Source organism: Rasamsonia byssochlamydoides, assembly GCF_041956645.1.
Source record: "Rasamsonia byssochlamydoides strain NRRL 3658 unplaced genomic scaffold VTN77scaffold_75, whole genome shotgun sequence".
Lineage (NCBI taxonomy): Eukaryota > Fungi > Ascomycota > Eurotiomycetes > Eurotiales > Trichocomaceae > Rasamsonia > Rasamsonia byssochlamydoides.
The window spans coordinates 19,744-32,505 of record NW_027192458.1 but is presented as its reverse complement, the minus strand read 5'-3'; the positions used below and the strand labels follow the sequence as shown (position 1 = coordinate 32,505).

Below are 12,762 nucleotides of genomic sequence, written 5' to 3'. Positions count from 1 at the left end.
TATGAGTATTGACTGTTTTGACTGTTCGTCGTCGAGCTGTTCCCATAGATAGCCAAGAATCCAAACAGGCTCGTCCGCCATTCGTTTATAATCACTGTGCACAGTATCTTTGTAGACGAGCACATGTCTCTTCTCATCTTGAGTAGTTAGATGCAGGTAATGAACAGGAGCAATCGAAGCAGAATTTGCTGAAAGGCTCATATCATCCAGTGGCTAGGCTTGTGTTAGAAAAACGGTCACCATGATTGGTGATTTTCTTGAACCACGTATTCATGAATCCAGCCATCTTCCTTCCCTTCCAAGGTTCCAGAGATTTCAACTTTTTATCTATTCAGAGACACGACCGTTGTTTGAGGGCAACTCAAAACGGTCATGATTCTCGCATCTCACCAAGGGTCACCAGTGTTATTTCAGGGGTAAAACCATGACTTTATCCTCTGATGTAGTGCTGTATCATGCATGTTCATTCAGGATTCATTCAGGAGACCAATCGACACACAGTACGTGGGATGCTCTTCTTCTAATAAAGATATTATGTGCAGATTGATAACTGACTTTACGACCAGAGCATCCGGTCAATTACAACGACGCTGGATTCCACAATCCTTGTTGACTACTGGACCATGTTACAGTCTGTCAGAAATCTGCCATTCAGCCAAAAGGAGGTGCCATGAGAACTACCCTTTAGTTGTTGGATCTTTTCTGGTTGACAAAATCCTTCCGAATCAATGCGAAGAGCGTCCTCGTCAGGCATGCTACAAGGGCTGTAAGTGGTCTGTAGTCACATATATTCTTGAGTATGTCTACATCTCAACCTTCCAATGTACGGGCATTGAAATCAGCGCCGCCCTCGAGCAACAGCTGGATAACCTCACCATGTCCCGTATCAGCCACCATATGCAAAGGTGTATATCCCTCAAAATCCACCACCTCGGTATCCGCCCCATTCTGCAATAACAGCGCCACCACTGGTATATGCCCGTTGAGGGCCGCATGATGCAGCGCCGTCCGACCGAAGCCATCGACGGCGTCAATATCGGCCCCGTAGTCGATGAGCGCCTGGACCGCGTCCACATGGCCTTTTGACGCTCCGAGGTGCAGTGCAGTCATCCGTCGGACCGATCGTCGCTCGATTGCATTATTCTGGATGCTGTTTGTGCTCCCCATGGTCCTCCGAGGCAAGCTGTACTTCGCTGACTAGGCGGAGATCAGTTGTGTTTAAATCGGTCTGATGGAATACAACTATTACATGACTTACCAAGGCTGGATCCAAGCATTGTGGATGAGACGGATGAGACGGATGAGACGGATGAGATTTCCTCCTTCTCACGTCGCTTTTTGTCGCTCTGCTCTTTTCCTCTCCACAGACCAGGGCATGCTGGAGGAGATTTGGTTCGACCGAGTCCAGCTCGGGGATGACGAACAGACTATCATCAGCGAACGTTCCCGCTCCTGCAGGGTCCAGCCCGGGCAGAAACGTCGGCGATAACAGGTCCTCTGCTGGGGAGGTGCCAACCACGGGTGTAAGAGGATGGATATCGTTTGGCGAGGCACTCGACAAGGTCGATCGAAGGGGATCCCCACTCGACCGGTCGTGTTCCGTGCATGTCTCGTCCTGCTGTTCGTTGTTTTTGTCTCTGTCGCCTGCTCTTGCTTGTTTCCCATCCTGCAGTCGTTGACCTACATGGATCATCAGGATCGAGATCACTCCGATGATTGATTCCATTTCAATCGAAACTTACGTCGTCTCCGCTGCGCAAGACGATTCTGCTCTCGGCGACGCTTGATGACCTCGGGATTGCGCTGCATCGTGCTTTCGGTGGACACGATGATGCGTTACTGGCACCATGCTGCTCTATATACGGTGTTCCCGAGAACATGCGTGAGATAAATGAGATGTGTCAGTCGCCATTTGTAGGCGTAGCCGCGTTAGCCATGGCACAGCAGGGCGAGTGTAACAGGCATTATCCGTGTACGACATCTTCCTGTGTAACAGCAGTGAGTACTTTCGAGTAACGTCTGCAGTGCCGTCTCCAGGAACGTCTCCAGTGGGAACACTTCGAGGAGGTTTGGTACGAGGAGTGCTGGTACCAGCCTGTTGCTGGATGGAGCTTTAAACCATATCAGAAGACCGAAGAGAGGCAAGCATTAAGAACCATGGATCACCAAGGACATGCTGCACACTTTGCCCAAAATAGTGCAGAGATTGTGTGCCGGCTGGAGAGGGACAATACTGTAGAGAACAAAGAACAGAACAAAGAACAAAGGTTTTATGTCATTGCACAAGCAGGGGTCTTGGTGGTCATGACACAGTGACGCTGACGGGATGACAGTCACCACGATGAAGTCAGCAACCATGTCATCCATCCATCTACCCATTTCTTGAAACAGAATAATTTCCTTTTTGTCCTCAATTCAATGACAAGAAATCGAACTTCAATTGCAATCAATCTAAAGAAGCGAAGAGAAATCAATCATGGATGCATCGATCGAAGTGGAAAAACAGGCCTTGCTGCCGGATCCTCCCTCTCTGAGAGAATGACAATCATGGAAGAGATCTTCCAGCCATCTGATCTTCCTGTACGGTCTCAACGTGATGCTCGCGTTCATGGTCATGGTTCTGGCGGTCGAAGTCCGGCGGAAACCGATGCCAGACCCTACCCTGGGCGTGTACTGCAAGTTCCCTTTTCCATTTAAAGCAATTCTCTGCTCTCCTGACTCGAGTAGCCTCGGCCAATGAGGCAGTGGAATATATTCCTCAAGTACGTTTTCGAGCGGCGCTGTTCAACAACACGCCCTATATGGGCTATCCTACGGACGAAACGGATGAGTTGTGGTCGGACCTGTACAACTATATGAAAGATGTCTACCTGACAGTATATGTCTATATGACAATACCTTCATGCTGATCTTCACAGTTGGGATTTCGAAAATCTCCGAGGAGGAAGCCAAGAAGCTCCCTTCGCCGACGCTGCCCATCCCAGGAACGAAAGACCATCTCATTGAGCTCGACGTGTGGCATGAGCTGCCCTGTTTGAATGATTTACGCATGTTGCTGTATCCGGAGCGCTTCCCGGGTCTCGATGTGCTGAAGGACGAGAATGGGGTGATCAACCGGGACACCGATGCGTTCCGTCATTGGGGTAGCTGCTATTCCTGAAATGCATCGATCTGCTCATCGCTGACGATTTTCGACCACTGCATCGATTCCCTCCGCCAGACCATCATGTGCCACGCCGACGTCGCCCCGATCCCCTTCCATGTCAACGTCCCCGCGAACCAGGGGATCTTCCCTCGTCTGGCGACGACACACACCTGTCGCAACTTCACCAAGATCCAGGAATGGGCCAAGGCGCATCAGGCGGGACGGTGGAACTTCAGCGTCACGAAGGAGGAGGCCGCGGAGATTATCCGCACGGCGGCTGACGACCAGAGTCCGTGGGAGGATATCGAGTTTCTGTGGCCGCATTTTCCGGGGAATCCGTTCTTGAGCATTGGCGGGCGAATCCGGTGGATTAGTAGAAGTCATCTAGAAGCTTCTGGGGGAATTTGAAATAGCCCTTCATTGATTGTGCAAGTACCTCGTCAAGAGTCTCTCCATTCATCCTGCTGCAAAACTTGATCGTTTGACTGAAGAGTTTCTTTTCTGAACAAATTTTATGATATATTCCAGGTAGTAAGAAAATAAATCAATATCCTTGTATGAAATTTATTTATTAATAACCTATTTCTATAGTATAAAATACTTACTTCCCTATAAGCCTTTCAATTGATTCTCGTATTACTTGACAGCATCAGTAAGTACCTCATCAGACGTCCACCCTCCTGCAAACTACCATTTCAATGAATCGATTCTTTTATCAACAAATTCCTCTGTTCAACTCGAGGTAGTAAGAAGATCAATAAAAAAGAAATTCCAGTAGTAACTTTAAAAAAAAAGTCCTGTTCGTAAGATTGAGATTTATTCATAACCTCTTTCTTTTATATTATAAATAAAAAAGTTGACTGTTACAGATTCAGCCAACGAGAGATGCCATGAGATATAACTACCTCTCTCAGCTGAATCTGCAAGTAATTGTAGCCCGATGAGATTGATTTTTCTTTTTTCTTTTTTCTTTTTTCTTTTTGGTCAAAAATCAATCTTTATAAATAATCCCTTTCATCTTATTTACATGGGATATGTATGTTCTCAATAAATAGGAAAATAAGAAAACTAACCCCTTATTTCTTTTTTAAAAAAAAAGAAAAGAAAAGAAAAGTATTAATTAAAATCCTCTATCTAATTCTTGTTTTATTCACTAAATAAATACGCAGGTCTTGCATGAAAGAAAATCTTACACAATACTATACTGATAACTATCCATGAATTCCGCAAACCTGCAGTGCTATCTATCAATCAATCATTTCCATTTATATGCACCTAATTGCACTACTTACAACCCTTAAATAAATAAACCAAATAAACCCCTCTCTCCGCTCGGTAATATATTATGTAGTAATAAGTGGTAATAAACTCCGCACCGTCTCCCCCTCTCGAACCTTCCCCCCCACTACTATCATCGGTGCTTGGAGCGCTTCTTCCTGCGACCGCAGCAGTATCTCCCGGACAACCGACGCATCGCGACAGTGGTGCACGACGCCGTCGCCGTTGATCACGTCGAGGTCTTGTCCGTCTGGAAGAGGGTAAATTTCTGGGGGTTCGAGGGTGTCGTCGGCTGCGCAGACGATGGACTAGTATGCTGTCAGGTTGGGCCATTATTTCTTCTTTTGTTGACTGACTCAATGGTATATGTGCGTGTATATATGTGTTTGTATGTATATGTGTATGACATACCTGCGCAAGATAATCCAGACAGTGCTCAAGGTGTTGATCCTGATAATGGCTCTGCGATTCAAAAGCATGATGATGCTGCTCCGTCTCAGACTCATTCCTGATCTGGTTCCTTAAGAGCTCCAAACAGTGCAATTGATGGAACATCGACACGCCAAACTGGTGTGCAGTAGTTGTTTCACTTGCCGTTATCGTCACGAAGCCTTCGTTTGGTATGTTTTGGGACTCCTCGAGTAATGGTGATGACTTCAAGGAAAAGATTTTTGGTACGTATATCTCTCCTCCGCTGTATCGGGACTGGCTACAGGAGCATGAACATGATCGTGATGGGAAAAACCTCCAAGACTGGGAATGCATGTCGGTGTTGAGAATGAACAGGATGAACAACCCTGCTAATACTAGAATTGCGAGGGCAGCGAGGTTGCAGTGTCGCCAGAGTGTTAGGGTCATGGTTAAATTGTTAACGATGTGTTTGAATTTTGAATAAAGTACATAAAATAAAAAAAAAGAAGAAAAGAAAGAGGAGAGACAGAGGGGCGTTCCTAGACTGATTGCATCACATTAAACTAGCTTACATTAGCTTACATTTACTTACACTGAGTTCTGCTGACAGAATTCTGCTGATGCTGACAGCTGACATGGCAGATGACATTAGGGTTTAGGTTTAGGGCACATTTCCAAATTTGTCCATTTCAGGTTCGCCCGACTACATACATGCAATTATCGATCTATCGACTATCGACTGACTAGGCAACCTCGCCATCCGCATCCTTGCCATGATCCTCATGATCCCGAAAATAGTCATGGATCTCCTTGAACCGATAAGACATGACATGCGGCGGCCCATAGTCCTCGGGCCTCCGCAAATCGACAAACGCTGCCTCGTCCAGCGCATGGCGCTGCTGCCACTTGAGCACGGCCTCAAAGTCACGACACTGATGGTGGATCGTGAAGTCTGGAAACGGATGGTCGAGCGTGTCGGTCCAGAAGTGCGTGTAGACGTCCGTGTTCGCGTTGCACATGATGTTCTGCAGCAGGAAGTAGATGCAATGCGACAGATGCACGCGATGCATCGGCGTCGTGTCGTTGAAGCCGCCGGGGTATTTGCGGCTGTAGTAGTAATCGAAATACGCCTCGCGGCGCAGGCTGTCGAGGCAGTGGACATGGCGGAAGACGTCCACCCGGCCGGCGTACATGTCGGGACCCAGTCCCCAGCTCTCCGGCAGTCGGACTGCCTGCTGGGGATCTTTTCCGATGGCCAGCACCTGCGTTCGCGTCAGGGGGATGGGTCGTGTATCGCCCAGTATCTTCCACGCCTGATCTACCTCCGCGCTTGGTTCCTGCCGGAAGATGCTGAGCGGTTCTGACTCGACCAGCTGGCGTCCATGCGCTTGGGCCGGATTTTGACCTCAATCTTGTCTAGAACGGGGGCTATGTAGTTTCCAGCATCAGTTCGATGCCTTCTTGGTCCGTGGCTGAGCTGGCTTACACGGCATGGAAACCTGCTTGACGAGATAATTCCGTCTATGCACGCCGAACGACAGAACGAAAAAGACAATTGATAGACTGAAAAGCGCAATATTCAACCATAGCCAATATGGCGAGTAGATCAATGCCGGCCGCCCTGCGCATGGCTTTTCATTTGGACTCTCTTGACTCTCTTCCTCCTCGGTTTCTTGGTCTCGGACCAGGCGGTACTGGGGAAAAAAGCGAAGGCGAAGGGGAAGGCGAGGGAATGAGAGCCGCATTTCCTCCTCGGAGAAAGAGTTTAAGATCATCTATACAGTATTGGAGTGAATAATTAAAAAAAAAAGCTTTTTCCTCCCCTTGGACTCTTCATCAGCTTGATTGAGACTGTCAATGGAATTTAGTCGATGGGCAAATAAGTGTTGCTGACAGGGATGCTGACCTGCTGATCTGCTGATAGGTTTGATGACAGGTGGGCGGTCATTCCAATATGATATGGCTAAGAGTTCAGTATGCTACCACAACGCTTTATATTACTATACCTCTAGATGTAAAGGAAGTCTTTATATTTTAGTATCGGGCTATATTAATACCTATCTAGTAATGGTAGATATTTTTCCAATTGGCATAAATTACAATATAGAGCATAATATCAAGATTCATGGGAGAGACTGAAGGTAATGCCGCATCTTGTCATTTAATCTAATCGTAACTGGCTTCATAGATAGTCTTGAATAAGAAGAATGGTATTTATACATTCATTTAACCAGAAAAAAAATCTTCAGTGTAACTGCCATCTGTAATACACATAAATGGATTTCTCTATCTCTCACTCTTGTCGGCGTTCTGGGAGCTTGCGACCTGGCTACAAAGCTGCAGCTACCTGTGACAAGGAAGGCGATGGAAATATACCCAATATCTTAAAGGGGGTTTTAGCTTATACAGGAAACCAGGGATCACATATAAGGTTATACAGAGCCGCTCGTTACCAGCATTGAGAATTTGATGGAGAAGAAATCCATTTGATCCTAATCTTACGGAAGCGGGGACCCTAGCAAAGCCCTAAAGACCCCGTACTAAGAGTCCCTACAAGGCCATGATCAATATACGGAGTGCTCAGGACATCCTCCCCCCAGGGTAATTCAGGAAAATCACTCTACTGCCAAAAATTACCCCTGAAGCATTTCGATTGCAAATTCGCTGCCTCTTTCGGCCGCAGACGCCAGGTGGTGCCTTAGTCCGCCTATAGTTACAGCACCATGTGCTACATACAGACGGTTAGCCTGTTTGTACCGATCAAATGCCCGGTACCAAACCGACTTCATGTCTTCCTCCGCATTGAAGACAACCGATCGGCTCTTGGTCAAGTCCAGCGTCCTATCAAAGCTGAAAAGCATCATCCAGGCCTCCAACCCCTCCGTCAAATTCACGGTCTGGATCTTGCCCCCTCCCTTCTCTGAGTTTCGACTCCATCTCCTCCAGTTCTTTCTGGTGTTCCTTGATGAATCGCCCGGGACTGATGAAGTTCGGATCATCCGGAGCAAGGGGCGGCTCACCAATCAGGCCGAAATATGAGCAGATGAGCGGCCAGCGGGAGGAGAAAGATTCCGGCTTGACACTATCCGCGATGTTGTACGACTCTGCATTCCCCGCTTTGTCTGGATGCAGCAAAATATGGATAGAAAACCGGGCGAAGATGTCTTGTCCGCCGTCGTTGGACAGGATGTCCCATGATGCCGGTGAGCCGGGGAAGGGGACCCTTGTACCGCGACCGTGGACATATGCATAGAGGGAGAGATAATTCATGAAGAATGCGGCCAGGTTATAGGCATTGTCGTTGGGCACGAACCCGACCTGTGTCGCATTAATTCAGGATTCATCCGAAATTGCTGGTGCAGTGTACCACGATGTCGCATCGGACTTCAGCCCACTGCCACTTTTTCCCTTGCTGAAGAGCATTCAAGCCATCCCGAAGGGCAAAATAGAAGAGTTGATCTCGCCACGGCTGTGGAAGCTCACCGAATGACTCCTTGTATGGCGCTTGGAATGGTCGTTCCGGCATGTGAATTCGATATCCCTTTGCTAAAGCCATCAACAGGATGCCATGGTGTCAGAATTATAGACTTACCTTTATACCAGTGGGAAGAATAACATAGGACAACTTCGGAGCCAGGGACTCGACAGCTCCAAAACCTCGCTCTAACATAGCCCGATTGATCCTGGTCTCGGTCGGAAAATCAGGGTCGGATTTGTATGCTTGACAAGTTCAATATTGAAATTAGCTCCTGACATTTCGATGAAACGACGAGAATACTGACCAAACCAAAACACCTGGGTAACGGTGTCAATATCCGGGACTTTATGCTTTAAAAGGTCCTGGATGTCCTCCAAGCTGCCCTTAGTCAAATCGACGCCGGAGACAAGGTTCAACTGAGGACGCTTCGGTTCGGAAGCCGGCCAGTGGAAGCTCTCAAGGTCAAGAGGACGGTTTACCAACGCAGTGACTTTGGCAAACTCGCCCTCTCGGGGATAGTTATTGAGGATCTCATTGACCACTGCCCAGCCCAAAATGCCCGAGGCACCAAAGACAAGAGCATGTGCCATGGCTGTGCTTGTAGTCTCTGTGAGGCAAAGAAAAGTCAGAAGTGAGAGGGAACTGTGCCGCTTTTCTAGTCAGGAACTGTCTGAAGCAGTCAGTACTTCGAAAGAATGGAAGTACGGAGTAAACTTCGCCGTTAAACAGAGCATCAGCCCAATCGGATGATCCGCGATGATTTCCCGAGTGCTTCAACCAGCTTGGCGGCTGGCATGACTCGTAAGGCTGGAGATCTGACACTGAATGGCTCGTCAGGATGATGGCCAGCAAGCGCTCGGATTCTCGGCCTGAACTAGGAGTATGTCGACTGTCCCTTTTATGGAAGTTGATCATGAAATTAGTATGTCATGTCAGAATCTTGGAAAGATGGAGATGCTTGACTGCTCTTGGTAAGCCCGCAATATCAGTTAATAAACGCCATATATTACCGTGAGCAGCAATTCTTTTGTTGGTGTAACTGATTTCTTTTTTGGCCTAGGACTGTACGAAATAGACTACCCTGTTTTACCATGTCTTTCTGCTGGTTATCCAATATTTTATATTCCCTTCTGACTTCCTTTGGCAACAAACTTTCTTGCTGAGCTTTCTGTTTAAAACATTGCTTGTTACGCTGATCTCCATCAATGGGGACTTGTCAGGTTTGTTGCAGCAGGGGCTGCCTGCGGTTTTATAATAGCTGCTATCGTATCTCTGCTGGCCCATTGTCGTCCAATACGGGGAAATTGGCAGGTCCTACCCTACCCAGGAGGTGCAAGGCGAGTCATATGAAGATGTGGGAAAGAAATACTGAATGATATCCAGATGAATGTAACGCTGGGTACATAACGAATATGTCATTGCCGCAAGGAACTTTAGGTATTCCCATTTCATTGCCATGGATCAGGCCTTCCCGCTGGAAAGGGGCAGCCTCCAAAGCCTCCAGTAGCAGTCATGAGATGCAACCCAACCGAATCTACCGGGCGACTGATATCGAAAGGACAAGTAAGGAAAGCACGCAGGACCTCATAGCGAGCTGATAGGAAGCAGAAAGACCTACAGTAATAAGTACTATGGTAAGGCTAATAGGGGGCAGTAGCAAGGCCTATAGAGTATTATATAGAGAACTATAATATAGTAAGATAGGAACCTTACCTGGGCTCCCACTTTCGGGAACAAAGTACGTAGATATGTATCTTACCAAAGTTGGTTACAGATGATTTATTAATAGTAATACACTACTCCATATGTACATACACAAGCAGGAAAAGCTGTGGCTTCCAAAATAAAATAAATTATAAAAATGTTCTCGAACGAAAAAAAAACATTGATCAGTTTTACCAGTAGAATAAACTTAGAACACACTTGGAGCGGGTACATATGCCTTGGAATACAATAATCCGGATTTTCGGGCTGGAATAATTATCATAATAGTTGTTCTGTATCTACCTAGGTACCTAATTATAGTTTCTATATCTGTGGATAAATCATAAATAAATTACTAAATAACTAATCCAGTTCGTCATTGCATAGATTTGTTCCAGGCTGGATCGTTCTGATTGAATTGTGGTTGTTCAATAGAGACATTCTTCTTTGATCAATTATATAGCCCCTTTCTTATCTTCTTTTATTGTTTTGTTATTCTAGGATCGATAGACATGTAGGTAATTCGTATTAGACAACTCCAGCCGGATATAGTCGTATACTTTAAAGAAATATCCATTTGCTACAAACGTCTACCTACCTCTTCAAAACCGATCCAGGAGCCGCGGGCATCAGAGCGCCCTCCGGAGGCTTGTTCCTGCTTTTGAAATCATCGCACATCTGCTCAAAGGTCACCCATTCGACGCCTTCGTGCTTGTTGATGTGTTCGATGATTCTAAATCTGTCAGTCAGATGCAGACAGGATAAGATCGACGGACGCACCTCTCATGCATCAACAGGACGTGCGGACGCCCCGACACGTCCGGGTGGATGGTCATGGGAAAGATGAACTCGTCGTATTCCCGGTAAAAGTAGTCGAAGTGGTCCTGCGTCGTCAGCCGGCTGTAAGATGATGTCAATGCAAGTACACACCTTCCAGATATCCTCGATGTCCCGCGGATTCACCCAGCCATGGCTGTTGGCATTCCCCTTGATAAACATCATCGGTGGCAGATCGTCAATGTACCAGTTGCCCGGAATCTCCACCAGCCCCGTATCCCTCCCCCGGACCAACGGCTTCATCCACTCTTCGGCCTTCTTGCTGTAGTCGATCTTGGTCCAGGTGTCCCCCGTGCGCAGCCAGTACATCTGGCAGTCGTGATGCGACATGGAGTGGTCATACTCGATCCCGTACGACAGCAGCAGCTCCGTTTGCTCTTTGCTGGTCTCCCACCACGGCGCGACGATGCCCCGCGGGGGCTTGCCGCAGAAGTCGGTGAGCAGGCGGTACGTCTTGTCGAGGACGTCCCGCTGCTGCTCGAGCGTCATGTCGCTGGGATTCTCGTGGCTGTAGCCGTGCAGTCCGATCTCATGCCCTGCATCCCGAACGGCGGCGCACTCCTCGGGGAACGTCTCCAGAGAATGCCCGGGAATAAACCAGGTGGCCTTGATGTTGTATTTCTCAAACAGTTTCAGCAGACGGATGGTCCCGACATGACCGGCGAATAGACCTGATGCCATCAGCACGCCAAAGCAATATACAGCGAGCGACATATGTAGGTACCTCTGCTGATATCATTGGTACTGTCCTCTCCGCCGTACGACCCCAACCACCCCGCAACGGCGTCAATGTCGACTCCATATCCGACGAGCACCCTCTTTTTGCCCATGATGCGTATCAATAGAGAATTAAAGCACAAAACTTTCTGGTATAAGGCTGTGTAGAAACCGTTCAACGAGCTGCAGACAATTGAGTATGACCACGAGGTTTGCAGGAGGACGGAACTGGATGGACAGATTGGCTAGATAAGAGGCGATTAAGCCAAGCGCCCGTCGGATCCAATCTACATTTTGGTCATCCCCGACACGCGATGCCGAAGCTCGTGTCCAGAGGAGGGGGAGATAACCAGACAAGGAACTAGGTACTCAGGCTTCCCCGCATGATAACGGGGAAGCAATTGCGTAAATGATGATCGGCGATAGGCCGATAACGAACCCCGCCTGATCCGCATCTCTTATCGCGGCGGGTCCTCCCCCCGTTACCCCGATTCGGCAGGCTTAGGGCTTAGGGCTGGGGGCTAGGGCTTGGAGGCAGGTGACCATGAGATGAGAAGTGGGGGTTGAAGAGTGGAATGGACACCTTTGGTTGCTGGAAGATCTGATGCGCTCTGAGAAAGCTTCTTCGACATTTTTAAGCAGATATCCTGCTTTCTTTTAAGCAGATCTTGCATTCGATGGAGACACACGCAACAGCTTGATTCCAATCTACTTGGTCTACTCTGATCACTCGTTATCGACGGCAATGTCCATGGTAAGAACAATCCAGCCATTCAGAGGAATCATTGATCAAAAACAGTTCTCTCTCTAAGGGCAAACGGCCCTCGTCACTGGTGGTGCCCGTGGCTGCGGCCTTGCTTTCGTTGATGGCCTGGCTGAAGCCGGCGCAGACGTGGCCATCTTCGACATCATCCCTCCCGTGCCGGAATTCTTCGAGACAGAGAAGAAATACGGTGTGAGGACGGCACATTACGAGTGAGCTGTGCCTGGCCTCTACTCAATCCACACGCTTATTATACGTTTGCTGTCTAGGGTCGACGTCAGCTACCTTGACTTGCTTTACCAGTCATAGAGAAGAAGAATCGACTGATACGAGTGTCACTAGGGCATCCGAATAAACTCCATCTCCCCAGGCTACGTCCGCACGGAGATGACAGCAGGAGTAAGTAGCTCTCACTTTCAACTGCATTTC

At 47.9% G+C, this 12,762-nt stretch overlaps 6 protein-coding genes across 6 annotated transcripts; 2 read left to right on the top strand and 4 right to left on the bottom strand.

The window, feature by feature from the left end:
• Window positions 1–684: 684 nt before the first annotated feature.
• Window positions 685–1,809, bottom strand: VTN77DRAFT_8599 (uncharacterized protein; the record flags this gene model as incomplete). The annotated part of the gene is made up of 4 exons (XM_069425113.1): window positions 685–764; window positions 816–1,197; window positions 1,259–1,680; window positions 1,743–1,809. The coding sequence occupies 4 exons, from the start codon at window positions 1,807–1,809 to the stop codon at window positions 685–687; spliced, it is 951 nt and encodes a 316-aa protein (XP_069274481.1).
• Window positions 1,810–2,547: 738 nt separating this feature from the next.
• Window positions 2,548–3,160, top strand: VTN77DRAFT_8598 (uncharacterized protein; the record flags this gene model as incomplete). The annotated part of the gene is made up of 3 exons (XM_069425112.1): window positions 2,548–2,668; window positions 2,728–2,864; window positions 2,942–3,160. The coding sequence occupies 3 exons, from the start codon at window positions 2,548–2,550 to the stop codon at window positions 3,158–3,160; spliced, it is 477 nt and encodes a 158-aa protein (XP_069274480.1).
• A 66-nt stretch (window positions 3,161–3,226) lies between these two features.
• Window positions 3,227–3,677, top strand: VTN77DRAFT_8597 (uncharacterized protein; the record flags this gene model as incomplete). The annotated part of the gene is made up of 2 exons (XM_069425111.1): window positions 3,227–3,510; window positions 3,674–3,677. 2 exons carry the CDS (start codon window positions 3,227–3,229, stop codon window positions 3,675–3,677), a joined length of 288 nt encoding a protein of 95 aa, XP_069274479.1.
• An 811-nt stretch (window positions 3,678–4,488) lies between these two features.
• Window positions 4,489–6,579, bottom strand: VTN77DRAFT_8596 (uncharacterized protein; the record flags this gene model as incomplete). Its single annotated transcript, XM_069425110.1, has 5 exons — window positions 4,489–4,731; window positions 4,835–5,132; window positions 5,579–6,152; window positions 6,200–6,262; window positions 6,321–6,579. The coding sequence occupies 5 exons, from the start codon at window positions 6,577–6,579 to the stop codon at window positions 4,489–4,491; spliced, it is 1,437 nt and encodes a 478-aa protein (XP_069274478.1).
• Window positions 6,580–7,678: 1,099 nt separating this feature from the next.
• Window positions 7,679–8,902, bottom strand: VTN77DRAFT_8595 (uncharacterized protein; the record flags this gene model as incomplete). The annotated part of the gene is made up of 4 exons (XM_069425109.1): window positions 7,679–8,152; window positions 8,202–8,375; window positions 8,427–8,554; window positions 8,617–8,902. 4 exons carry the CDS (start codon window positions 8,900–8,902, stop codon window positions 7,679–7,681), a joined length of 1,062 nt encoding a protein of 353 aa, XP_069274477.1.
• Window positions 8,903–10,610: 1,708 nt separating this feature from the next.
• On the bottom strand, window positions 10,611–11,683 carry VTN77DRAFT_8594 (uncharacterized protein; the record flags this gene model as incomplete). The annotated part of the gene is made up of 4 exons (XM_069425108.1): window positions 10,611–10,749; window positions 10,797–10,900; window positions 10,947–11,524; window positions 11,578–11,683. The coding sequence occupies 4 exons, from the start codon at window positions 11,681–11,683 to the stop codon at window positions 10,611–10,613; spliced, it is 927 nt and encodes a 308-aa protein (XP_069274476.1).
• Window positions 11,684–12,762: the final 1,079 nt, after the last annotated feature.